Here is a 23,988-nt window from a genome sequence, read left to right as displayed (position 1 = left end):
TCATAAGAAACCTGCCACAACAGGCAATATTGTACTTAGCTCATAAGAATCATATGCTTCCTTATACGCAATGTCGGCGTATGAGGACTTGGGGAAATATTTTCCTAACTATAGGCTTCCACAATGCGAAGTTTTCAGATACTCTGATACGAAAAGCATAAATTGCTGACACTCTATGTGATTGGGCTTTATACATAACATTATAAGTTTTGACTTATCATGATTGTAACATCATCAACGGAATTGTATACGTGAGAACCTGCTTACCTAATCATTGAATTTGATATGAATTTTGAACTTAACTTTTCATACACATATAAATACTCTCAGAAGTCCTGAATATATATAGTTATGGGAGGATAGGTAGGTATGGAACATTTAGAATTGAACGTTGTAAGTAATTGATTGATAACGTGGTAGATAAATCCTTAGTTGTGATATGGCTTAGTCAGCAATACAAATAGGGGGAAGAACTAGAACGGTGATAGCTGGCGCACTAAATATTCCCCATTGACACAAATGATTATTTGATTCCTACCTACTATTAGGTATGTAGGTATTTACCTAAGCATTCGAAAATGTAATATTCGTTTGGTTTTACGACGAGATCTCGGTGGAGGAGGGTTGATATATTGAGGAACCGTTGCAATTATTCCTTTGATACTAAGTAATGATTGAAAAATGTGCACAATCTGACAGTTGATTATCGTTCCATCCAAGTTTTAATTACTCAATCTTGCTTTAGCTTACATCATCGCTATGATAGCCCTTCTATCTGAGTCCCCGAACTGAGGCCCATCTATCTATTCTATCACGTGAATGATTCATCTCCGGGGTAACATGAACTGCGACTAAAGCTTGGAAAACTATAAAGACCTTATGCGAGATTATTAATGAATCAAAGTGCACCCTACATAACAAGAATGCATATGAATGGAATCTTTGACACAGTGTCTGGATCATGTAGGTATAGGTAAAAAACATCATGTTTATCTATACTGGCGGAATCGCAGCTAGGCTCTCTTTTAGTGATCAAGACCCTTCCAGTGCTACTAAGTCTCTAGCCCCGTTTCCAAGCTCTATCCAGCACCTCATTATCCCATCAGTTCAAGTGAAGTAGATAACTGGATCGTTACAAGCCAACAGAATTTTTCTTCAAAACTCCAATTTTCCCAAGGTCAGTGCATTGTAAATTCAAGACCATTCTGTATCCCATGAATGTTAGGTAGTTACCATTCTCCAGTCCCTAATCCGGGATAATCGTCATCGCCCTGTACCCGGTTGACCCATGGCTCGTTGGATTCAGCGTCCGGATCTATTTCATAAATTCTAGGCTCGATGATCTCGTCGTAGACATCATCAAGCCGCTCCGATTTCGTATATCCCCGGGGACTGATCTTTGGGTCATGATACTTGGGGTTGAGTAGTATTTCCTTCCATCCTTCATGTCGCTTGGAGATGAAGCCCAGCCTTTTTCGGAGGAATATGCCCCAAAGAGGGTCAACTCGGTTTTCGAGGATTATCTCTCGGAGGTTGTTAAACTGAGACACGTGTTGGAGGATACGAAGGTCTTTGTAAGCACGGCAATTCGTATACCTGATCCGTTTAGGCGGATAAGGCAGGATGTATTTCCCAAAACCAGAACAAGTGTCCAGATTCAAGGTCAAAGTATTGAGATTTGAACTGAGCTGTGTGGCCTTCAGAAGTTCAAAGATGTCCTCCCAAGGATTCTTGTTCCATCCCCTCACGCCGAAACATGGAGCTTCCTCGTCCACCTCGCAGGAATAATTGATTATCAAATGTCGGACCTTCGAGATATTATGCGGACCGATCTTTCTGAGGAAATGTGCCCAATCGCTTAGGTTACAGTTTATGGTCATTTTCTGGTACACAATGGGTGATGCTTCTTGGTACACTTGCTTGCAGACTTCGAGGAGTCTGATTGCTTCCAAGCCATCCCACGGAATAATCATGCTATTGTCGTCGATTTCTCCATGATAACTACTGTATAGGTAGTATTCGTAAATCTCAAGTCGTAGCTCAAGCGGCAAAGAAAGGAAGCTAGGTCGGGCAATGCGGGCATTCGACTGGATAATCGTAGATGGAGGCATGTCGATCAATGTTTCAATGCTTAATTGCGTTTAGATATGGTCTGATCTTGTGGTGACAGCGTCTTGTTGGTGATTGACGTGTATTGACAACAATAAAAGCCAGAGTTGGGTTGCTGGATAAATGAAATTGTCGAGTTTTAAAGTGAGCTAGTTCTATGCTTCAAGTCGCAAGTGAAATTTGTAGAATTTGTAAATGGAGGTGGTCGTCTATCTATCTATATATATATATATATTTGTGGCGTTCAACTGTGAACTTAATGCAGTGATCCGAACGCCATGTCAGACACCCCAAAGGTTGAGTTCTTCGAGATTGGGCCATCGTGACTCAAGCACTGTACTGAGCTCAGGCCAATTAATGTTCATACACTGCATAATAGCGTCTCTTTGAGTACGTGATGTGGGTACTCTAACAATGAACAAAGAGAAGGAATGTCCTCAGCTAACGGTGATTAACTTGTGGGTATACCAAACAGTATACCGTCCTAGTCTCATAGCCAGATTTTGACCAATACCAGGGGCTTCCACTCTACGGGAGCCGAAGTTAGGTGAGTAAGGTGGATCTTTACCTTGCCATGCGGCTGGAAAGACATCGTTGAAGACGCTAGGGCCTCGCCCATGAGCCTATCTCTGTGATTTCGAGGCGCTAAGAAACTGACAATACGGCCTTGGAGTGACTACATGCAACTTTATTTCCAACAGAGTTGACAGCTAGCATTGAATGGCGTAAAATGAGTTGAACATGCCGATTATAGTGCACATTGTAGCCAAAGCTATCCCCTGTTTTCCAAAAGAAGATCTCTTTTCCACTTTTAACATGTGTAGGTGACTTATATAAGCAACGCAGGGGATAGATGGACGGATATTCTAACTCTTTCATATTGAAACATATAGGACACTTTTCAACGCTATTTTCACAAGTTTAACTTATTATCTAAATATAAATTTAGAAAAGTGAAAAAGAGGAAGGCGACGACGATAAATAAGACGAACAAGACAATGACGATATTGGTCACAGTGTTTGCTCGACAAACATGCACCACTAGTGGAAACTCAAACCACAAACCCAAAGTACAAGCCATGCGCTATTGGCTTAAAGCCGTGTAAACAGAAATATAAAATCACTGTGTAACATTTTTTTCTTAGTGACTAAACCCCGTAAACAGGCTCAAGTTGTAGCAGCTACCCACCGAAATTTAGTGAACAGACCGCTGTCAGGTTTCGGTTTTAGCACAGACTAAATACCGTATGGATTGATTGCTCATCTAATGACGCACTGGGCAACGGACGTGGCTAATGGTCCAAGTTTTTAACCCGAACCTTCGTATCTTCATATGATAAAATAGATGATTCTCAAGAGATGTTAAATTGCGCCTCCTACAAACCATATTATAAGTAGGCACCTAAAAGATAGAGGCTTACACCTAATTGAATGGTAGGTACCTACTTGCGCTAAAGTCGACCTTTAAAATTGAAAATTTCCTTCTTGGGACATATTGCCAATGCTGATTGGTCACCCTGCCCTCACTCTGTCATCTTGACGTAATTATCAAGGTCTACTACTAGTCGACACGAATATTAGAGTCGACATATAAGTATGAGATTAAAGGCTTACTTATGAAGGTATATTCAGTTATTTACCTAGGTAAATAATAAGATATTCGATAGGAAGCATGGAGGCATTTCATCATCAGGGAGCGCACCAATAAGATATGCCACGCAACGCAGAAAAAGGACTGACACGATGAATAGTAATATACCCGACACCGACGAGGTATCATCTCAATTCTGATCATCTAAGTAAATATGCTATTTGAACTAGATTCAGTACCGTTTGTACATCAATTTACAAGTGTATATAACTCCTAAAACACCGATTCCCCATGCAATGCTTAAATGGTTCATGCTCTAATGCTTCAAGTAATTCAAGAAATCATTCGTCCTCAAATTCCTCTTCGCCAGTCTGGAACACGTTAGTAAATACTATTTGAGTTAGGTAATGGCTTAACTCACATTGTTGTGGAAATCTTGTCCACCGTTGGTAGCTGCGATGACGCCTATTCGAATGCAGAAATCTCCAAAGTGTTCTTCCTCCTCACGTTCCAAGGAATAGCGTTTTAGCAAGGGCTTCATTATAGCCAGGATTTCGTCCTCCTTAATACTAGATCGGTAAAGCTTGTTTAGTCGCTGGCCATGATAACCACCACCCAAATACATGTTGTAAGCGCCGAAGGCCTTGCCGACGAAGGCAACTTCCGCTAGCCAAGGACGGGCGCAACCGTTCGGACAACCTGTCATGCGCATAACGATCGATTCTTTTCCGAGCCCATTCTCCTCAAGGCATCCCTCGAGCTTGGAGATAAGGACGGGTAGGTAACGTTCACTTTCGGCCATGGCCAAGCCACATGTAGGGAAAGCGACACAGGCTGAGGAACTGAGACGCATACCAGAGAACTGGACATTGTCAAGCTTATACTTCTTCATAAGCTCCTTCATCTGTGGGAGATCTTCATCTGCGACATTGCTGAGGATCAAGTGTTGGTTTCCTGTCAATCTGAACTCGCCTTTGTGGACCTTGGCGATTTCACGAAGACCGGTCTTCATCTGGAAGTCGGCCGTGTTTTCAATCCGGCCATTCTCAATGAAGAACGTGAAATGGTTCATTCCAGTCTCGTCCTTTTGCCAACCAAATGTGTCAATGTTGCTCTTGAAATGGAATGGGCGTTCCGGTTCGAACGATTTACCCCACAAAGCCTCAACCTTAGAGCGGAAAACGTCAACACCCATATCATCTATAGTGTACTTTAGTCGAGCGTGCTTCCTGTTCTTGCGGTCACCATGATCTCGCTGCACGAGCATGATCTTCTCACAGGCGATATGTACATCCTCAGTCTTGGCGAATCCCATCATGCGACCGACTTGAGGATATGTCTTCTTGTTATTATGTGTCGCACCCATACCACCTCCAGCAGTAACGTTGAATCCCGCTAGCTGACCATCATCACCCTTGATGGCAATTAGACCGACATCGTGGGCATATACATCCGTATCATTATGCGGTGGAATAGCGATTGTGATCTTGAATTTTCGAGGTAGATATGTGGGGCCGTAAAGGGGTTCGAAATCCTGGACAGCATTACCGGCAACCTGTGTTTTCTCGTTGTTGTCATCTGTGAGCCAAATCTCATGATAGGCAGTAGTAGAGGGTAAAAGATGGTCACTGATCTTCTGTGACGAGGCCCACACTTGCTTGTGGTACTGTGACTGAGTGGGAAGAGAGCTGCACATGACATTTCTGTTAACATCTCCACATGCGGCAATGGTAGTCATCAGCGACCTATTGATGGCTTGCATAGCTGGCTTTAGCTTTCCTTTAACCACACCATGGAACTGGAAAGTCTGCCTAGTTGTGAGCTTCATAGTCTCGTTGCCAAGGCTTGTACTGATGTCGTCCATTTGAACCCATTGCTTCGGGGTAGATACACCACCGGGCAGCCTACAACGGATCATGAATGAATATGCAGGCTCCAAACCCTGGGCCTTCCTCTCGTCACGAATATCTCGGTCATCCTGCATATATGTGCCATGAAATTTGGTGAGCTGTTGGTCGGCAGCCGAGATAGCCCCAGTCGTCGGGTCGTTCAAACCTTCGACGATCGTACCTCTAAGATAGTTTGAAGCCAACTTGATATCCTCGTTTGTGATCGGTGCCGGTTCTTCTGGCAGTCCCTCAACGTTCGCAACACCGAGCGCTTGCCAGATTTGAGGTTCCCATAGCGCATATCCAGTTTGGTATCCATCAGGATCTTGGTCATCGCCCAATCCAACCTCTGATAGACGCTTACCTCCGAAGTTCGCTAGTAACCTGTCAAGGTCTTTGGCGGGCTTGTTGTAGTAGACTCTGTCTTCTTTTCTTGGCCAATAGTGCTTATCTCCAAGACCGAATATCGAGTAGTTGACCGATGCGAGATCTAGGTCGGTACTATCTTTGATGGCATCCCAGAAGGGTTTGCCGTTCTGGGGGAATTCACCTTGGCCGGCGGTGGAGGTTATGAGCACGATATTTTCCTCCTTTGGAAGATCTTCAACTGGGTAGTCTTCCATTGCCATAACAATTGTCTTAAGACCTCGAGCACGACCTCTCGTTCCAAGGCGCTTCGCCAACGACTGTGCGTTTCCATTATCTGACGCAAAAAGGATTGTGAGGGGTGCGCCAAAAAGACCTTCCAATAGCTGGTTGTACGCATCTCGAGCCTTTCGCTTCTGTTGCGCACGAACCTCCGTGCCAAAATCTTGGGAGAGACTCGCAGCAAATGCTGGCTCGCGTCGCATTAGCTGGGTCAATTTGTTATCCCTATCCAAAAACTCTTTAAGCTCATTCTTGACGCGTTCGGAGTCCAATGAAAAGTTGGGCTCTCCCTTATTGTCGTTCTCCGGGTTCCATCTGTAGAGTGGCCAGTAGCCAAGATCCACAGCTTTCTTGGTTTCTTGCAAAACGGTCAAAGGAGAATCCTGTTCGCCGAAGTACGGCAGATATGCAAGCACAACCGAAGGGCCATTGAATTGATCAGCTTCAAGCATGGCCTGGAGAACTTGAGTGTATGAACTGTAAACTGCGGTAGATGCGACATAGGCATTGCCGAAGTTCATTGCATACAACCCGATATCTTTCTTCCGCCTCTCGGCGTCCGCTGCAGCACGCTCAGAGTAGGGCGTAGAGTCGATTATGAGCATATTTACATTCTCACCGGAGGCCAGGACATGGTGGACACCGGAGTTTCCGAGATCGTATGCCCAAGCATCGGAACCAACAAGCCATAACGACTCTTTTCTAAACAAGCCCTTGCTTGATAAGAGGTCTCGGGCAATCGAAGACCCATCAGTCTCAAGCCTGGCAATTACATCATCCGCAATTTCGCCAGCCGCCTTAGCATCTTCGGAACTCGCGGCCCACTTGGCCAGCCAATTGACGGGCGATTCGGTAACGAAAGATCCAGTACTGGCGGCTTGCTTGACCTGCTTGACGAACCTCTGCCGGTGTTCCTTTCGGGCGAGAAGTGAACCAAAACCGAATTCAGGGCTGGTTGCTATTGTGGACGAAACACCGGCGGTTTTTGAACCAAGCGCGTTTGCTATGTAGACTTGTTTGCCAAATAACTGGTCAAGGATTTTGGTGTAGGCAGTCTCCAATTTCGGCTGCTCTAGGCCATAGGTTTGTGTGTCTTGTGGCACGCCCGTCTTTCCCACTTCTAGGTTTTGTAGGGGCTTTTCAGAAGCTAGATTTTGGAAGATACCCCTAAGAGCTTGGTGGATGGTATCAGGCGTTATGTATCCCAATTGATGTCCAACGACGGTGTCAACGCCACCAAAGCCAGTCTTTACTGATGTCAGAACATCAATTAACAAGGGACCCCATTTTGTCGTCTTTCGTGAAATTTGCTCCAAGACTGCAATGCGCTTCACAGATCTCGGGATAGCCTCGATGAGTTTAGCGCCTAACCATGGTCGATATAGTCTGGCTGTAATCAATCCAGCCTTTGCGTAGATATCTTCCGGCTTAGCTGCATCGAGGGCCTCAGCGAACAGGCCCGCATCGGAACCGAATACGAAGATAGCCTTCTCTGCGGTTGCCGGACCAGACCACTCAAAAGCATTGTAACTGCGGCCAGTGGTAGCCTTTAGTTGAGACCATATCGATGTCACATATTTGTAAATATCCTCAGATGTGACTAGAGGTGGAGCGGCTTCGATTGTTGTGGCTGAAGATACACTTGGTGGGGCACTGGAGTTACTTCGTTGGCTGGATTTGTCTGAAGCTTCGGATGAAGCCGCCTTTGAAGCCGCACTAAGTATCGTCGAGTCCGCTAGACTATTTTCCGTAACATTTGGACGTATCTCGGGATGATCTGAAGCTACAACAACTCTTCCATCATCAGCGTAGATGCCTGATTCCGAAACCGAACTAGCTTGGTAGCGACGAACGTCGTCTAAATTCAATAGGTCCCGGAATGACGCCGCGTCTTCGGCCGCTATCGGTTTATCGTGGGTACAGGAGCTCGGATCGAAGAAATGAATAACACCCTTTCCAGAACGAACTGCCAGAGCATGCGCGGTAATGGCCATGTCCTGTGCTTCCTGGAGAGATTCGGACTGGATGAATGTCCATCCCGAATTTCTGATTGCGGTTATGGCAGAGTAATCGGGGAAATTAGCAGGGTATAAAGAAACGTGAATGACTACTGGATAGCTCGCTAGCTTATATAAATGCGCAATGGAAGCAAGGAGAATATTTGAAGTGGTCGTTACGGAGGTGAGGCGACCGGATCGGATGGGCGCGAAGACAGAGAGAAGAGGGTCGACATTGTGTCGGACAGTTTGTATCTGGCATCATTAAATTAATTGATAAGTTTCATGTTACATGATGAAAAGAACACACCTCAGGCACAGAGCCATCAGTCTTAGCAACTAGGCCTGAGTCTTTTCTGGCAGCATATCTCTTAAGGTGGGATGAGAATGCTGAGTCCTGGCTTTGCGAGGGCTGAACTGAGACAATGACGTCGCTGGCAAGGTAAGCGATTCGTGCCGCTACAATTGTACATTAAATTAGTTATACTGATATCTTTTCCACTTTCTCTTGTTTCTCTTTTTCCCGTGAGAGTTGGATATCTCTTGTCCTTCTTTTGTTCTTTCTTAAAGCTAAGAGGATAAGGAATGGGAGACAATATTGGAAGTGGATGGCGGGGTACGTATAGTTAGGATCGATATTAGATGAAAACGAGTACATAATAGTAATAGTGCAATCGTGTAATAGTGTAATAAATTAGAGCTGTATGTACTTACCTGCCTCTTCAGGCGTTCGAATCTCGATATTCTGGGTCGCCATGTCGGACTCTGATTTGGAAACAGCAGAAGAGTCTGCTTTTCCAAAGAGGAACGACATGTTGTGTGTCTTAACCCCCTCTACATATAAATTGAAGTGACTACGCTAGAAATTCTTTTTTTTCCTTTCCCCGGCATTGGTATTGGTAAGTGGGAAAGGTCGACCGATGGCGACAACCTAGACTAACATAGTTCAGACCCCGAATCAATGGATGTGGAACTTTTTATGGCCCCGCAAATGCAATTAGTCCGTCATTCACTGTAATCACGCAATCGACTTAACCTTGATTAGTCTTGAGCCTCGAGAGAATTCTACCAATAATCAATCACACTTTGTCAGAAAACGCCATCGTTGGCCAACCATATCCCCGGGCTATACCTTGCATCATCTCGAACCGGTAATCGGGTGAACCCCATATTCTATCTTCCAATTGGGACGGCTTCCTTTGCCGTTTAACGAAACGGACCGAGAGCCGCTATCAGGTTCGACTTTTAAAGATATTATCAACAAGATGCGTCGATAGCATCTTGACTACCAGGATATAGTAATGTTTTCCCATCATTGATATTAGTTTTTAGGTCGGGGTAAGCTGTCAAATAGTAATAAGACTCTACCGATTGGTTACCGTCGCGTTGTGCGACAACGCCGATAGCCGCCCGAGCCTATACCTAACACTTGTAAAAGTCTCAACAACCAGTCAAGAATACTATACAATTCCAGCTTTTTATATAGCATGGACTTTTGAATGTACATACAGTTAACTTGTATAATTATCTAGTAACGTGTATTGTATAACTACTTTATATATCATTGAGACATATATCTGTTATGCTTTAACATTAATGAGAGATACATCAAGTCTAATATTTGTACTCCACTATTGATTAGTTGCCTCTGAAAGAGTACCCAGGTAGATGAGCAAACTCACAGACACATACATACCATGAAACGAACACCGAGATTTCCCCAGACAGGAAAACGGTCGATGGTGAGCTGATTAATGATAATAACATGCTTCAAAGTTGTCCGGATAGGTATATATTCAACGCCTGATATTGACTTAGGTTCATGTTTAAGTAAGCAATACGATCGGTCACTTATCTACATGTAGTGTGGTGACATAGACATTCTTAGTAAAGAAAAAAATGGTCAAAGAAGATGCTTCGAATTCGAATTATAGAAATAGAGAAATAGAATACCCGAACCTAAAACATGTTAACCCTTTTGGGGGAAGAACCACTGTCTTATTGACTTATTACATCCATGTACCACGTATCTACACGAGCCTGTTGAGCGCCACATCATGAATAATCCTACCCTACGCAACTAAGCCTCAAAACTGAGCCTCGATTATCTAACATAAAGCGCTGAATCAGCGTAAGATCCGGAGATCGGGCGGATCCTAGCTCAAATTCACGTCATTGGCAGTAGCACCTGTCTGTGGTACCACCACCAACCTAAGAAGCCACCACCGAGGGGTATCGTGACAAACGTGGGGCACGAAGCTTTAACTCAACCCATTTTCCGAAAATATTCATAAAGGAATCACGAATTCCGAATTGACCAGAATCATAGTATCAGCGCTCACAATTGATGAACAGGAGCGAATCCGACTAATCCATAAGCCTCATCGGCCCCTCATCTCAGCCCGCGTTTCATGAATCCGTCGCTGTCGCGGGCCGTCGCAAGCGCACCTACCCGACTTCTTTTCGCCAATCCACGTGCGGTATTTAGAGGCTATCCCGTATCCGGGATCTCGGTCACTTACATCCACACTCACACTCGCCTTCATAGTCGTAGTCATATCCAAACTCAGTTTTGCCAAAGGAACCCCCGTATATCGCTCACCTCTTTCTCAACCTCCAGCACAAAGAAATCTTCAATGGCATCCACAACCGACCTCATCGAGTCCGCCAAGCGCGCCGCCTGCCGGCAAGCCGTAGCGGACCACTTCAGTCCAACATTCACATACGTCGGGATCGGGAGCGGCAGTACCGTAGCCTACGTAGTAGAAGCTATCGCCGAGCTCGGCGCTAGCGTGACTTCCAAAATGAAGTTCGTTCCAACGGGCTCCGGCTCCACGGCACTGATCAAAAACGCCGGGATGGCCGTCTTGCAGGTCCCGGACCTGCTCACCGAAGTCGGGTACGACCCGGAAACGACGGAACACCAGCCCATCGACATCTACTTCGACGGGGCCGACGAAGTCGACGCCGAGCTGAACTGCATCAAAGGCGGTGGAGCCTGCCACTTCCAAGAGAAGCTCGTCTCGCGGCTATCCAAGCGATTCATCTGCGTAGCTGACAGCCGCAAGAAAGTCGACAGACTTCTCACATCCTGGGCATACGTCCCCGTCGAAGTGACCCCCGTAGGCGCGGAGTTCGTGAGGCGCGAGCTGTTGCGTATAGGGAGCAAGGACCCCAAGATCCGGACGTCGGGGCCGACCTTCATCCGGACAATCACGGACAACCACAACCACATCATCGACGCGCCGTTCCCGAAGCTGTTGCTGAACAGCGAGAAGGATAAGCTGGATCCCGCGAACGGCCTGTGGACGCCCGACGCGCTGCTGGCAAAGATCAAGAGCATTTTCGGTGTCTTGGAGGTGGGTATTTTCACCGGGTTCAACGGTCCGGATGTGGCGAAGCTGGGCACGGAAATAGAGGGTGTTAAACCGGTGAAGGCGTACTTTGGAAGATCGGATGGGCAGGTAGAGACGTTGGGTTAGATGTCATTTTTATATCTGGAAACCGGATGTTCCAGTACCACAGCAAAAGTTTATCATTTGGTCTATCTTCATCATCTTATCGAGATGCATTGTAGACTCCAGGTATCTAGTTGTTAGAGCTTAAGTGTAGGCACATAAGAATATAAGACATAAAACTTGTACGGACGATTCCCTTTTGACTACGCTCAAATTGGAATCTGAAAAGGTGATTACATATACTAAACGTCATACCCGTAATGGCCGTACTGGTCCTCGTCTCGTTACTTTGCTTCGTGGATTGACTCGTATTATACAACAACTTTTGACTTGTTCATTCGCTATGCACGGAAATATCCTGCGTGGCCCTCGCTCTCCTCCCCGCAATGTCGCAGATTCTCCTTTAATACGGAGGAACATCACATCCTCTAGCACGCACATCCTTCCTGTTGAGACGTTTGGGTGTTAGTCTTGACATCGATCACTGTAAACTTGTTAGCCCAACCATTTCGCTCCACGTTGAAGGATTGCGGATGCGACCCACTCTGTGATGAAGCCTGTGCTGCTGCGTCTGTCCCCTCCATGCCGGGAAGAGCTTGCGCTATCCTCCTAAAGAGATTCTTGACGTTATGACCCAACTTCGCACTCGTCTCGACGAACATTAGATTGTTCCTTTTAGCCTCCTCTTCACCTTGCGCCGTAGTGACTTCTCGCTTGTCGTTCAAGTCGGTCTTGTTCCCCACCAGCACGATTATCACGTCGTTTCCTCGTTCCGCGCGTACATCATCGATCCATTTCTTCGTATTTTGGAAGGACTTAGCATCTGTCCATACATGTCAGTTGCTGGTGCAAGATGATAATTGTTAAGATAGACAACAGCTCGTACTTGAAATATCGTAGACGACCACCGCAACGCTGGAATCTCGTATGTAGGAAGGAATCAAACTCCTGAAACGTTCTTGGCCAGCTGTATCCCACAATTGCAATCGCACCGTTCTATCTTCAAGGTACATTGTCTACCCTCAGCGGTCAGCCAACCTATGTCATATCTTCACTGTCTCCCGCCACGAGTGACATAAACTTGCCTTTGAAAGGAAATCGATACCGATCGTGGCTTGGTACATATTATCGAAAGAATCGTACATGAACCGCGTTATCAAGGAGGTCTTGCCGACTAAGCCGAGGTACAATGTTAGCTATTGTTCAGAAGTATCTTCTATTTGGAAAAGTATCGTCGAATCGTAGTTCCTAAACGTGCTGAATACATACCGCTTTGTTCGCCGAGAAATACCAGCCTACCGAGAGTTAGTAAGAGGCTTTAAGCCACGAGACGGGTGGGCAAGGCTACTTGAATTTCTTCAACGGGTTGTTGTACCCGCCTGCTCCTCCAGCTTGTGACATATTTGCGTTGAAGTCCTGCTTATTGCGATTTAAGTCGAGAGCTGTGAAGAAACGTTCGACCGGTTTAAATTAGTCGAGATGCGCAGATGTACAGGATATAATATGATCAGTAGAAATCGGAAATCGAGAGTCGAAAAGTCGGAAAGTCGGGTCGTTGGGAAATGAGGAACTGTCTTGTAAAAACGGCAAAAAGTAAATAAATTAATTATTCTTGAAAGATGAATCACTGTATGATTGTTTTGTTTTTCTTTGAATGAGTCGGACCGGGAAGAAACCGACTGAGTTATTGGGAGTTGTTCTTTCCCACCTCACCTGCAAAAGGAGGCGGTCCCTTTCCAATATACCTGGTAAGTACGAAAAATGCGCTTTAGGCTTGCAGCCTTGACAGATTGGCGATTTTGACTAGGACCGGGGGGTCTAATGGGGCTAAGAAACGGTTGTCGTTGGCAATCGATAGCGCCATTCTTAAAAGAGAAAATGACCGACATCCCGATCCATCTAGATCTAACCCAATTCGTAATGATCTAATTAAGTAAGCGCCTTAGGTCCCACTGTCCTGCGGTTAAATCTCGGACAAGTGACACTAAAAGACTGGGGCGCTTATATAACCCATATAGCATCCATGATAGGAGATTTATGACCATCAACCTGAAATTGAAGCATAAGACGAACGAAATATTATAACCCTTACCCGACATTCTCAAGCCTTCCTACTAGAGGTAGATAGGACGGCCATGTGAGCTTATCTGCAACCTAAATGGCATACTAATATAAATTTAGTTACATTGCATGTTTACAAAATTGATTTACTTGTCGAAGGATATACGACGTGAAGTCAACTGGTTGGTGTTTATGAAATGACAATGCGAAGGGTAGCTGAAAGATGCCCAATGCTACCTTGAGGAATGCATGGGAACAGAAGTGGTTCAGAAAGAAGATGGAGATATTCAATAGAGAGTGTGGGCATTTTGCCTCCAGCCTTGTTGCTCTTTTGCACTTCGCATATATTCTTCGTTTCTTCGTCCCTCGGTTCTTTACTATTGAAGATTATCTCACTAACAACACTCCTCACGGATTATATCTTTCTTCAAACATCACCTAGGGTATTATAAAGGACTTAATTAAAATGGGCACAAGCGATAACAACCAGCAGCCAGCCGGTTCAAGCCATAACCACGAGAACCCAGGTAACGAAAAGATGCAAAATACTACTAGTGGCCCGAGGCACACTGCTACTAAGAAGAAAATCATCATCTGTTGTGATGGAACCTGGAATAGCGAGAACAGCAACGAACAACGATCCAATGTGTCGGAAATCTCGAGGTGTATCATGCCGTACGATCAGGATGGTGTACCGCAGATTGTCTTCTATCAGCCTGGTGTCGGCACAGGAACGTCAAAATTGGGAAATGTATGGGAAGGACTGACAGGCAGAGGTAACTCATTACCACTCACCATACTAGCGGCACAATCATTACTAACCGAATGGCCCAGGACTTTATGAGAATATATGTGAAGCCTATAGCTTCCTATGCCATAATTATAGCCACGAAGACGATGAAATATTCTTAGTCGGATTCTCACGAGGCGCTTTCACTGTTAGATGCGTGGCCGAGTTCCTGAACGACGTAGGGTTGCTTGAGAAGAGAGGGATGATGAACGTACTTGAGGTTTTCAAGCTTTGGGAAGTTAAGATTAAGGTACATTCTCTATGCGGGTGGGGCAGGAGACTAAAGCCGTCACCCGCAGAGTTGCTGCAACAGAAGATCAACGATCTCGAGGGCAAAGGAGCTCTTCGTCGGAATATCAAGGTCAAGGCATGCGCTGTTTGGGACACTGTGAGCTCACTAGGGATCCCGATGCCCTGGTTCATCCCCCAACCTGGACCACGGAAACTGAAGTTTGTCAATTCACATCTCTGTCCAAATATAGAGCATGCCTTCCAGGCACTCGCATTGCATGAAAGGCGACGCCACTTCCTTCCGATTGTGTGGAAGCTTGCACCTGAAGCACAGCACAACACGGAAAAGATCATTCCTGATCGTATCGGGCAAGACACCGGCGATATCGGGGCTGATGTACGGAGACACCAGGCGGCACAACCAGGCGGCACAGTTCTGAAACAGTGCTGGTTTCTAGGGTGCCACGGCGATGTTGGTGGTGGAAACCAAGAAGCAGGGCTGTCGCATATATCTTTGATCTGGATGCTTTCGCAGCTCAATCCGTTTTTATCAATAGGTATTGAGAATCTTCGACAGCCAGCTACTCATGCCAATCGGCATCACGATGAAGAGATCGCAAATGCCGCCGAGACTAGCGATATGCGGAAAACTAGGACCGGTATCTGGTTATTCCTTGATGTCCCTCTTAGGTTACCTCTGGGTGATGGAGAGATAGACATGTCGTGGAGAGTAGCGAAGCAATTTACGAGTAGTTCAACTAGTGAGTATCTGTTTGGATCGCTATTCAATTTATGTCCTCTTTGCTAAGATCGACTTATAGTACGGGTTCGTGACTCCTTGCGAGGCCTGTTCCGGATCGGTGGCTCTAGATTGAGGGAGCCGTGTAGCCGGTTTTTGGGAAATTATGGCATAGAAGAAGTGAAGAAGCCTGATTTCTCTAGCAGCAACGAAACGATGCATTTCACTACCCGCCTTCTACTAGCCGATGAAATCATAATGCCACCCCAATCCCTCAAAGACACTCGTACAATTTCGGATGGAAATAAAGAAATCTGGAAATTTCCCGGTCCAAAGCTAAGCTGTAGGGAACAGAGGACGCCATACGTGGTGGGCGAAGATGAACCTAACGCGGTCGAGATGGAACTGCTACAGTGGTGGCTTAAAGTCTCACAAAGCTGGCTTATTCATGGGGCCAGTAATGGTAAGAAAGATGGAGGAACAAAACTCGGAGATATCACACTCCCATTATTAAGGCGACTTAACGACCATCGTCCCCACGGTGGTGACTCTCAGTGGCCTAGACCCAAAGACAAGAAACCCTCTAGTTCTATGAAATCCATTGCGCAGAACTGGGGCAAAGAATTGTTTGGGAAAAACAAATGAGGAATGCTTCAAGGTTGGATTCTAAAGACTTGGAGGTGTCGATGAATGGTAAAGCGGGTCCAGAATGGCTTATTGTTCCAAGGTTTTGATTGGAGAAATTGCTCAGTGGCTGAGGTCCTAATGAATTTCTTATCTTATCAGAAAGCTAAAAATTTCTAGTTTTGATAGCCCCACTAGTAACGAATTCAAGATTCTATCTCTATTCAATGTTAACCAATTCTTCACCAAGTTCAAGTTTCCAGTGCAGTGCTTTGATATCGCCTCGCTAACAATGCCAGTCTTAACCCCCCTAAAGGGCTCGACCGAAGCGCCTGCAACTTACAAGCAGCCCTCGAGAAAAGGCAAGAAGGCATGGAGGAAAAATGTTGATGTTACTGAGGTTGAGAAGGGTCTTGAGGAGTTGAACGAAGAAATCATCAAAGGGTTTGTGTGCAATTAATTATCCTCATTATCGTTTAATAAATTCTAATGTGTTCATAAAATAGAGGCGTTCTCGCTGAGCTACCTTCCGAAGAACTCTTCACTGTCGATACAGTTGGTGATCCATCATTACCGAAAAAATTTCCCAAATACACTTCGAAACCTCTAAAGGCCGATGAAATCATTGCCGCGCGATCAGTCGTACCAGGTCCTCCCCCTTCGCGCAAGCGCCCGGGCGATAAAACTACCGATGGTATTATCGTAGAAAAGCGACCGAGGAGGGAATACGTTACACACAAAGAGCTTAACCGATTGCGAAGAGTGGCAGATGGTGTCCATGAGTCTACAGTTGAAGTCGCAGATGCATCATACGATCCATGGGGGGCGGTAGTCGAACCCGAAGCACGAACATCTACATCCATAGAGGATAAGAGGGATGATAAGAAGAAAGCACCAAGATCTTTCGCACAAAAGCCGATATCACTATTGGCAAGTGGAAAGGCCCCGAAGGCTGTACCAACACCTACTGGTGGATACAGTTACAATCCAGTCTTCACCGACTATGAGGCCCGTTACACCGAAGAATCTAATAAGGCCGTGGAGGCTGAACGCAAGCGCCTAGAAGCCGAGGAGGCCGAGCGTCTCAAGCTAGAAGCTGCGGCCAGGTCAGCTGCCGAAGCAGAGGCTGCGGAAGCTCGGGCCGAACTATCGGAGTGGGACGAAGATTCAGAATGGGAAGGCTTCCAGAGCGGCGGCGAGGAGCTTAAGGTTAGCGCGAAACGACCGGGACGCAAATCCCAGGCGCAAAGAAACAGGATCCAGAGACGGAAAGACGAAGAGCGCCGGCTCAAACACGAGGCGAAGACCAAAGTCCGGAAAGCTCAGTTAGAGGAAATCAAACGAATCGCAAAGGAGGTTTCCGAACGTGAACTCGAACAAAACATAGCGCTTGCGAACCTTGAACAGAACGAGAGTAGCGCCACCGAAGATGATGAGGTTCTTCGCCGACGTCAACTGGGCAGACAGAAGCTACCAGAGAAAGATCTAGAGCTTATTTTACCAGATGAGCTACAAGATTCTTTACGCCTCTTGAAACCTGAAGGCAATTTGTTAAAGGACCGCTACCGGAGCTTGTTGATTAGAGGAAGATTGGAGGCCCGAAAGAGGATCACATTTAGGAGGCAAAAGAAGACTAAGCTCACAGAGAAGTGGGCATACAAGGACTTCAGCATTTAAGGCTAGTAAATAATAGTTAAGAGACCAAGCAATCAACAGAGCCGCCGGTGAAGGGCATGAATTATTAGCAAATTTTTGAGGCTCTTCAGCTATGAGATGTTTTTTCTTCGGTCCTACATCGGAGATCCGACAATCTGGGTAAGTCGGTAGCTAACGTCGTAACGTTCCAACGCATTAGAACGAGCCCCCAGTTGCGTGTAGAAGATTGGACAAGTTCCAATTTTTCATGTATGGGCTTAGTAACGCATACATGAAGAAACGAACTACAGTGAATGATTTCGCCCACCTAGCACATATCACACATGAGATACGAGCAGGGTTAAGCCTTGATTTATTCCAATCTCGCAAGTTGAGATATTCATATCAGATGAAACTGGTGACAAATTGGGTAAAAGTCGCAATATTAGTACAGAAACTAAGACAAAGGATTGAAGTCTTCACTAATGTAAAGCGGGTCCAGGCACAGATAAGCTTGAAAATCGAAGAGCGCCGGGGCATTCCCACTGGTGGTGACGGAGATCGGAGTCCCACTACAGCGGGTAGTGCGTCATACATCCATACCTGTACGAATTGGAATTCCCGTAACACAAGTTTGGCCAGGGAAGCGCCGAAGGGAGCCATGAGACAATTCATTCAAAAATATCCTTAACATCCGTAATATCTCAATTAAGCTTCACTTCTTCTAGTTTCCGTCTAGTTTCCGGACACGTAAATTATTGTCCATTCCTGCGACATGTTGCGCTGCGTTATGATCCAGATACGTCTTTCATTATAGTCATTCGTTATCTTTACACTTTGAACTGGTGAACAACTACCGATGATGCCGACCCAGCTAGGAGCTGCTGCCTTCGCTCTCCGTGCCGGACGTCAAAGCTCTCCTAGCTATAATCTCATATCCTCAGCTCTCCTGAAACAGCCGAAGCGCGTTAATGTTCGCCAATTCGGTATCTTCTCTCGACCGAGCGCCTCTAAACGAAGTAACCCCGCGAAATCAATACAATGGCTATTCCCGTCCAAGCGCGCCGTTCGCGCAATATCCGGGAAACCCCTCCCTCAGAGACGATCCGTAATACTTAATTTCGCATATCGAACGGCTGCAGTTTTTGGAAGTGGGGTTGGATTTCTAGGTGCACTGCTTGTAGGCTTCTTTCTATACGACTCAACAACATACAAAGAAACGTCGGTTGTGTTTGGCGATTGCCATGTATCTGAGGCCGCCCTATCACCTCGTCGCGGAGGACCAAAAAATCTTCCCATAGTAGAAGCGCTGCTTGACGATGAGGATAATGAAGAAGCCAAGAGGAGAAAAACTAAACCACGACTCGTGATCCTGGGCGGCGGTTGGGGAAGCGTCGCACTTCTGAAGCAGCTCAATCCCGAGGACTATCATGTCACAGTTATTAGTCCGAAAAACTACTTCCTTTTTACGCCTATGTTACCCTCTGCGACTGTTGGCACTCTCGAGATGCGAAGTTTAGTCGAACCTATTCGTAGGATCCTAGCGAGAATCGGCGGGCACTATCTCCGGGCATCCGCCGAAGACGTCGAGTTTTCACACAAATTAGTTGAAGTTTCTCAAACTGATTCCCGTGGGCAAGAAGTCAGGTTCTACGTTCCGTACGACAAATTAGTTGTCGCCGTAGGATCTGTGACAAACCCCCACGGAGTTAAGGGACTTGAGAACTGTTTCTTCCTCAAGGACATCAACGATGCTCGTATGATTCGAAATCAGGTTATGAAGAATCTAGAACTTGCTTGTCTTCCAACTACACCGGATGACGAACGTAGGAGGCTGTTATCATTCGTTATCAGCGGTGGCGGCCCCACGGGCGTCGAATTCGCCGCCGAGCTTTTCGATTTATTAAACGAGGATCTAACTAAAAGGTTTCCTCGACTCTTACGAAATGAGATCTCGGTTCATTTGATTCAGAGCAGGGGACATATTCTGAATACATATGACGAAGCCCTTTCCAAATACGCCGAAGACCGATTTGCTCGTGATCAGGTTGAAGTTCTCGTCAATTCTCGGGTGAAGGAAGTGACGAAGGACAAGATCATTTTTACTCAAATAACCCAAGATGGGACAATGCTCACAAAGGAGCTCCCGATGGGATTCTGCCTATGGTCGACTGGTGTTTCTCAGTCTGAGTTATGTCGACGAATTGCTGCGAAATTAGGACCAGCGCAAAATAACCGCCACGCTCTCGAAACCGATACTCACCTACGGCTCAACGGCACACCCCTCGGCGATGTCTACGCGATAGGCGATTGCTCGACCGTTCAGAACAACATATCAGACAGCATCATTACCTTCTTACGCGGACACGCATTCAAACTAGGTCGGGATCCTGAAACCGTCGAACTTCACTTTAGCGACTGGCGGTCTGTAGCCTCGAACGTCAAACGACGGTTCCCACAAGCAGCCTCGCATTTAAAGCGTCTTGATAAGCTTTTCGAGCAATTCGATAAGGATCAATCTGGCACCCTCGACTTCGGCGAGCTAAGAGAACTACTCAAGCAAATAGACAGCAAGTTAACATCGCTCCCAGCAACAGCGCAGCGCGCCAATCAGCAAGGCATCTATCTCGCAAAGAAATTCAACAAATTAGCGCACGCCGCGCCTGGGCTCACAGCAAACGATATCAGAGATGGAGACTTGGATGAGGCGTGCTATAAGGCATTCGAGTACCACCACCTGGGCAGCTTAGCGTATGTGGGTAATAGCGCGGTATTCGACCTCGGTGGCGGTTGGGGCGTGACAGGAGGTCTGTGGGCGGTATACGCGTGGCGTAGCGTGTACTTTGCGCAGAGCGTAGGTGTACGGACGAGAGTGCTTATGGCGATGGATTGGGCAAAACGGGGGCTTTTTGGACGAGGTATGTATTCCCTTACGATGTCCGTGGGTGAGTAAGTGAGTAGTTTGCTAACGTGAAGATAGATCTCATGAGTTTCTAATGGCCTTTTAAGACTACTCAGGAAGAGAGGAGTATAGAGAAGGTGCGGAGTTCGATTTTTACTCGCCAATTGTCAGATTCCGATTCCCAGGGCCGGTATGAGGGATATGGATGTTATGACAAACGGGAAGGCCGGGCTCAGGTTTAGGTGGTTACGCGAAATTACAGAGATGATATCACGGTTGATTCCGACTGAGTTACGAGACCGGCGTAGGGGTTTAGACCATTGCGAACTATCTGCCTAGAATTAGTGGTAATGAAAAATGAAAAATTAAAGATGAAAGATGTGAACAACATATTACGGAGTCTCATTTTACCCCTCCTCGTTAACTGATTAGTCATCGCTTTTGCTGAGCATCTGAGGATCTCGAGGAAGCTAACTTACAATCTAACACTTCGAAAATGTCGGTAATTTAGAAATGTTTCTTATATGCCCTAGTTCTGCAGCTGCTTAGGTATCTTTGACGGTGGTAATCTGGTGTCTCTACCTGAGGTGTTGGATAAGTTTTATGGTGGGGTTAAGTGCGCCATAGCTCCAGGGCTAATACACTAACGACTAGCCTGGGAGTTCCCCTACGAATGCACCACGGTCGCTGGAAACAAATCCAAAATAGTGGCCGGCGCCCCAAAGCCCCGAAACCCCTAAATCTCAGCAGCGACCAAACGCTCTTTTAGGAAAATATCAGCCGCTATAATCAGCGCCTCGTATCTTCTAAAAGGTACCTAGGGAGGTACCTAAACACTGAAAATTAAGCCAAACGAACCGAGCAAATATAGAACACAATTAGCAGTTAGGGTTACCGCGGTTGCTGTAAAGGTTTTATAGGAGTCAACCCTGAGCACCTATTCGAAACCGCTAACTGGTAATCGCGCCTTATATCTTTACTGATTTAACCCAGTTCATCCAGCACAAGTTTCAATACTGATTTAGAAAATATAAGGTTCTGATTATAGCTGTTAACGGGTACGAATTTAAGTGAACCTTTTCGTAAAAGAGTTATTTCAATTGAACTTTTGCTGCTTTTGGCTGCTGCAGAGATTTAGGGGGTTTCGGGGTGGGTAGGTACACTGAATTAGTGCTGTAGATTGCTATATTCGGGGAAGTCATATGCTAAGTTGGGATCCTGTATCTTAGAAGCGGGAATTTGAGAGTCGCTGTAATTGGTAGCTTATCGCTAGAAGATAGAAGGTGTTGGCAACAAGTACAGGTCAACCCTCAACTTTACAGAGTGGTTTGCCAGGTACCTATATATACCTGTAACCGACTACTAAACTGAGACATCCAGCTGTTTCCAGTGACTTGACCTACTGAAAACAGCCACCCATGAGCAGCTATTAGTGCTGCTTTAGGAAGCATTCCTGTGTAATAGACACTGTAAGAAATATAGAACTCTACGTACCTACCTAGGTAGAATGTCCAATGTATTGTACTACTACGTGGATATAGGGGAAGCCTTTGTTTCCAACAGTATTCGAGGTTGAAACTGAGAATTTTATATCAACATCTGATAAACTACGATACATCGGTCATATTTCATACGCGACACACATTCCTCACGATGAATTTTGAAAAATTGCGCCTAATGTGTCACTCCTTTATCCATTTGGATGGGACAGCCAAACAGAAGCTCACCTGGCAGGCATAACTTCCTCGGTGAGATAATAATCGCCGAGTTCAAAGTTCACGTACCACAGGTACCTAGTAGCTACTTGCGTTTTAGGGAGACTTATTATCATTTATTCCTCAATAATATTCAATGGTTATCTAAACTTCCAGACTTGTGGTATAATATCTAGATATGTACATGGGTATCCTAAAGTCTTATGCTTCGATTCACTGTACTTCTTCTCGCAGCTACCATTCGATGCCGACGGCTATTTGATTGGTAGTAGGTGGTAAGAGTAAAAGAAAAACTCCCCACGAACCAGATAGCAATGAGGTTGGGAATGCAAGATAGTTGTTATTCGCAACAACTGCGATGGGCCTCGCCAAATTTCCCGTCCCACCCGGTATCGCAAGAGTCGCAATCTTAGCGACTTCGTTTTTAATTTTGTCCATCACACCATCCATATCCTCATCTCCCAACCTATTGAGGTAATGGTTGACCCAGTGATGAACTTCTTCTCTTCCTGAAATAAATTCATCTGTTCCCTCCGTATGGTCTCGGAGCCATTGGTCCTAGTAATGGTGAGTGCTCCGAAATAGAAGCAGCTGCATCAGCGACTGCTCTGCAGTATCAGAATGATAATACGAAGTGAAAATCTCATCCTTCTCTAGTCTAATTAGTGAGCATACCACTGTGAAAGGGAAGGGGTTGAGAGTGATTCTTCACGGTGTTCATATTAAACACCACTAGAGTAGTTCATGGCGAAGTCAACATACCCAGAAGAAGTGACGGCGACGGCATTGTGCGTAGCCTGAAGATGGGAGAAATTAGGCTTGCGGGCAAGATCCATTAAACCTCAGCATTAAAATACCCCAACATCAAGCTATCCCCACATTTGGGTGCTGTGAGCCGGAAACCCTAATAGATGACATGTTAGCAAAGAAACGTGAAACACGGGTGTAGCAGTGAACATGGGAAGGCTTACCCTCTAATGAGATACTCTCCAATAGACCCTCCATCTCTGGCTGGTCAAGCAGACATGATGCACTTGGTGAAGAGCTCCACCGTGAAGTGACTGGGCAGTTCATCAACCGAAATGCGGTTGAGTGGTTCGAAATTATTCGGCCATGTGATGATCGCCAGGAGGCCCTGTCGTACAGACAGCCTTTCCTTCTCGTTAGTCTCATCTTAACTTAGGTGGTCGAATCCGGTGTTAAGGTAAGATGGTGGCGTATTGATTCACTTGAATGTGAAAGATGTTGAAACATCAAGTATGCGAGAAAGAATTAAAGTCCTCGGCGATAGATATTAGGAGTCTAAGAAATGTCGATATTTTCACTTCCTCGTCAAAGCCACCAAGGCTCCACAAAATTCAGAGGAGGTCCCATAGTTGCAAGGGATGTGATGGAAGTTGATCTAGGAGGCTATGTATGCCTAAGGTTGAGAAGGTAACAGAGACCTGTCCTCAATGGCCACACAATGAGCCCAGGGCTAGACCCTGTATGAATAGGGGATCAAGCAAAGACTGGGAGGATTTCCCATAGTCTTAAAGTTGTGAGGAAGAGGTAGTTAGAAAATATTGATGGGTATCTCTAATTGGTTTTCTGTATTCA

At 45.8% G+C, this 23,988-nt stretch overlaps 7 protein-coding genes across 7 annotated transcripts; 4 read left to right on the top strand and 3 right to left on the bottom strand.

Annotated features, from left to right (window-relative positions):
• Nucleotides 1–1,229: 1,229 nt before the first annotated feature.
• Nucleotides 1,230–2,111, bottom strand: GGS22DRAFT_182910 (uncharacterized protein; the record flags this gene model as incomplete). The annotated part of the gene is made up of 1 exon (XM_047964022.1): nucleotides 1,230–2,111. One exon carries the CDS (start codon nucleotides 2,109–2,111, stop codon nucleotides 1,230–1,232), a length of 882 nt encoding a protein of 293 aa, XP_047823401.1.
• Nucleotides 2,112–3,853: 1,742 nt separating this feature from the next.
• Nucleotides 3,854–9,189, bottom strand: GGS22DRAFT_148618 (sulphite reductase hemo protein, beta subunit). Its single transcript, XM_047959016.1, has 4 exons — nucleotides 8,949–9,189; nucleotides 8,545–8,693; nucleotides 4,122–8,489; nucleotides 3,854–4,071 (listed from the first exon to the last, which is right to left on the bottom strand). Exons 1-4 carry the CDS (start codon nucleotides 9,046–9,048, stop codon nucleotides 4,042–4,044), a joined length of 4,647 nt encoding a protein of 1,548 aa, XP_047823400.1. The 5' UTR covers nucleotides 9,049–9,189; the 3' UTR covers nucleotides 3,854–4,041.
• Nucleotides 9,190–10,318: 1,129 nt separating this feature from the next.
• Nucleotides 10,319–11,883, top strand: GGS22DRAFT_148617 (ribose 5-phosphate isomerase). The gene has a single exon (XM_047959015.1). The coding sequence runs from the start codon at nucleotides 10,646–10,648 to the stop codon at nucleotides 11,714–11,716; it is 1,071 nt and encodes a 356-aa protein (XP_047823399.1). The 5' UTR covers nucleotides 10,319–10,645; the 3' UTR covers nucleotides 11,717–11,883.
• Nucleotides 11,884–11,902: 19 nt separating this feature from the next.
• Nucleotides 11,903–13,219, bottom strand: GGS22DRAFT_1322 (ras family-domain-containing protein). Its single transcript, XM_047958499.1, has 6 exons — nucleotides 13,041–13,219; nucleotides 12,962–12,987; nucleotides 12,778–12,866; nucleotides 12,579–12,708; nucleotides 12,237–12,515; nucleotides 11,903–12,176 (listed from the first exon to the last, which is right to left on the bottom strand). Exons 1-6 carry the CDS (start codon nucleotides 13,091–13,093, stop codon nucleotides 12,121–12,123), a joined length of 633 nt encoding a protein of 210 aa, XP_047823398.1. The 5' UTR covers nucleotides 13,094–13,219; the 3' UTR covers nucleotides 11,903–12,120.
• A 521-nt stretch (nucleotides 13,220–13,740) lies between these two features.
• GGS22DRAFT_148610 (uncharacterized protein) lies at nucleotides 13,741–16,304 on the top strand. The gene is made up of 3 exons (XM_047959014.1): nucleotides 13,741–14,529; nucleotides 14,588–15,535; nucleotides 15,596–16,304. Exons 1-3 carry the CDS (start codon nucleotides 14,220–14,222, stop codon nucleotides 16,156–16,158), a joined length of 1,821 nt encoding a protein of 606 aa, XP_047823397.1. The 5' UTR covers nucleotides 13,741–14,219; the 3' UTR covers nucleotides 16,159–16,304.
• Nucleotides 16,305–16,359: 55 nt separating this feature from the next.
• On the top strand, nucleotides 16,360–17,840 carry GGS22DRAFT_148607 (P60-like protein). Its single transcript, XM_047959013.1, has 2 exons — nucleotides 16,360–16,581; nucleotides 16,644–17,840. The coding sequence occupies exons 1-2, from the start codon at nucleotides 16,430–16,432 to the stop codon at nucleotides 17,812–17,814; spliced, it is 1,323 nt and encodes a 440-aa protein (XP_047823396.1). The 5' UTR covers nucleotides 16,360–16,429; the 3' UTR covers nucleotides 17,815–17,840.
• Nucleotides 17,841–18,420: 580 nt separating this feature from the next.
• GGS22DRAFT_1301 (FAD/NAD(P)-binding domain-containing protein) lies at nucleotides 18,421–21,070 on the top strand. The gene is made up of 2 exons (XM_047958445.1): nucleotides 18,421–20,690; nucleotides 20,753–21,070. Exons 1-2 carry the CDS (start codon nucleotides 18,632–18,634, stop codon nucleotides 20,767–20,769), a joined length of 2,076 nt encoding a protein of 691 aa, XP_047823395.1. The 5' UTR covers nucleotides 18,421–18,631; the 3' UTR covers nucleotides 20,770–21,070.
• Nucleotides 21,071–23,988: the final 2,918 nt, after the last annotated feature.

The sequence above is a fragment of the Annulohypoxylon maeteangense genome (genome assembly GCF_022496945.1).
Source record: "Annulohypoxylon maeteangense strain CBS 123835 unplaced genomic scaffold GGS22scaffold_1, whole genome shotgun sequence".
Taxonomy (NCBI): Eukaryota; Fungi; Ascomycota; class Sordariomycetes; order Xylariales; family Hypoxylaceae; genus Annulohypoxylon; species Annulohypoxylon maeteangense.
This window is presented reverse-complemented; position numbering and strand designations above follow the sequence as displayed.

What these genes read in the sequence shown, in the direction of transcription:
- GGS22DRAFT_148618 (XM_047959016.1), bottom strand. Translation starts at nt 9,048, where the DNA reads ATGTCGTTCCTCTTTGGAAAAGCAGACTCTTCTGCTGTTTCCAAATCA. An exon ending in TCGAACGCCTGAAGAGGCAG is followed by an intron (nt 8,694 to 8,948) that starts GTAAGTACATAC and finishes GTACAATTGTAG; the next exon opens with CGGCACGAATCGCTTACCTT. An exon ending in CTGATGGCTCTGTGCCTGAG is followed by an intron (nt 8,490 to 8,544) that starts GTGTGTTCTTTT and finishes TAATGATGCCAG; the next exon opens with ATACAAACTGTCCGACACAA.
- GGS22DRAFT_148610 (XM_047959014.1), top strand. Translation starts at nt 14,220, where the DNA reads ATGGGCACAAGCGATAACAACCAGCAGCCAGCCGGTTCAAGCCATAAC. An exon ending in GGAAGGACTGACAGGCAGAG is followed by an intron (nt 14,530 to 14,587) that starts GTAACTCATTAC and finishes CGAATGGCCCAG; the next exon opens with GACTTTATGAGAATATATGT. An exon ending in ATTTACGAGTAGTTCAACTA is followed by an intron (nt 15,536 to 15,595) that starts GTGAGTATCTGT and finishes ATCGACTTATAG; the next exon opens with TACGGGTTCGTGACTCCTTG.
- GGS22DRAFT_148607 (XM_047959013.1), top strand. Translation starts at nt 16,430, where the DNA reads ATGCCAGTCTTAACCCCCCTAAAGGGCTCGACCGAAGCGCCTGCAACT. An exon ending in AACGAAGAAATCATCAAAGG is followed by an intron (nt 16,582 to 16,643) that starts GTTTGTGTGCAA and finishes TTCATAAAATAG; the next exon opens with AGGCGTTCTCGCTGAGCTAC.
- GGS22DRAFT_1301 (XM_047958445.1), top strand. Translation starts at nt 18,632, where the DNA reads ATGATGCCGACCCAGCTAGGAGCTGCTGCCTTCGCTCTCCGTGCCGGA.
- GGS22DRAFT_1322 (XM_047958499.1), bottom strand. Translation starts at nt 13,093, where the DNA reads ATGTCACAAGCTGGAGGAGCAGGCGGGTACAACAACCCGTTGAAGAAA. An exon ending in AACCCGTTGAAGAAATTCAA is followed by an intron (nt 12,988 to 13,040) that starts GTAGCCTTGCCC and finishes AACTCTCGGTAG; the next exon opens with GCTGGTATTTCTCGGCGAAC. An exon ending in AGCACAGGCTTCATCACAGA is followed by an intron (nt 12,177 to 12,236) that starts GTGGGTCGCATC and finishes ACAAGTTTACAG; the next exon opens with TGATCGATGTCAAGACTAAC.
- GGS22DRAFT_148617 (XM_047959015.1), top strand. Translation starts at nt 10,646, where the DNA reads ATGAATCCGTCGCTGTCGCGGGCCGTCGCAAGCGCACCTACCCGACTT.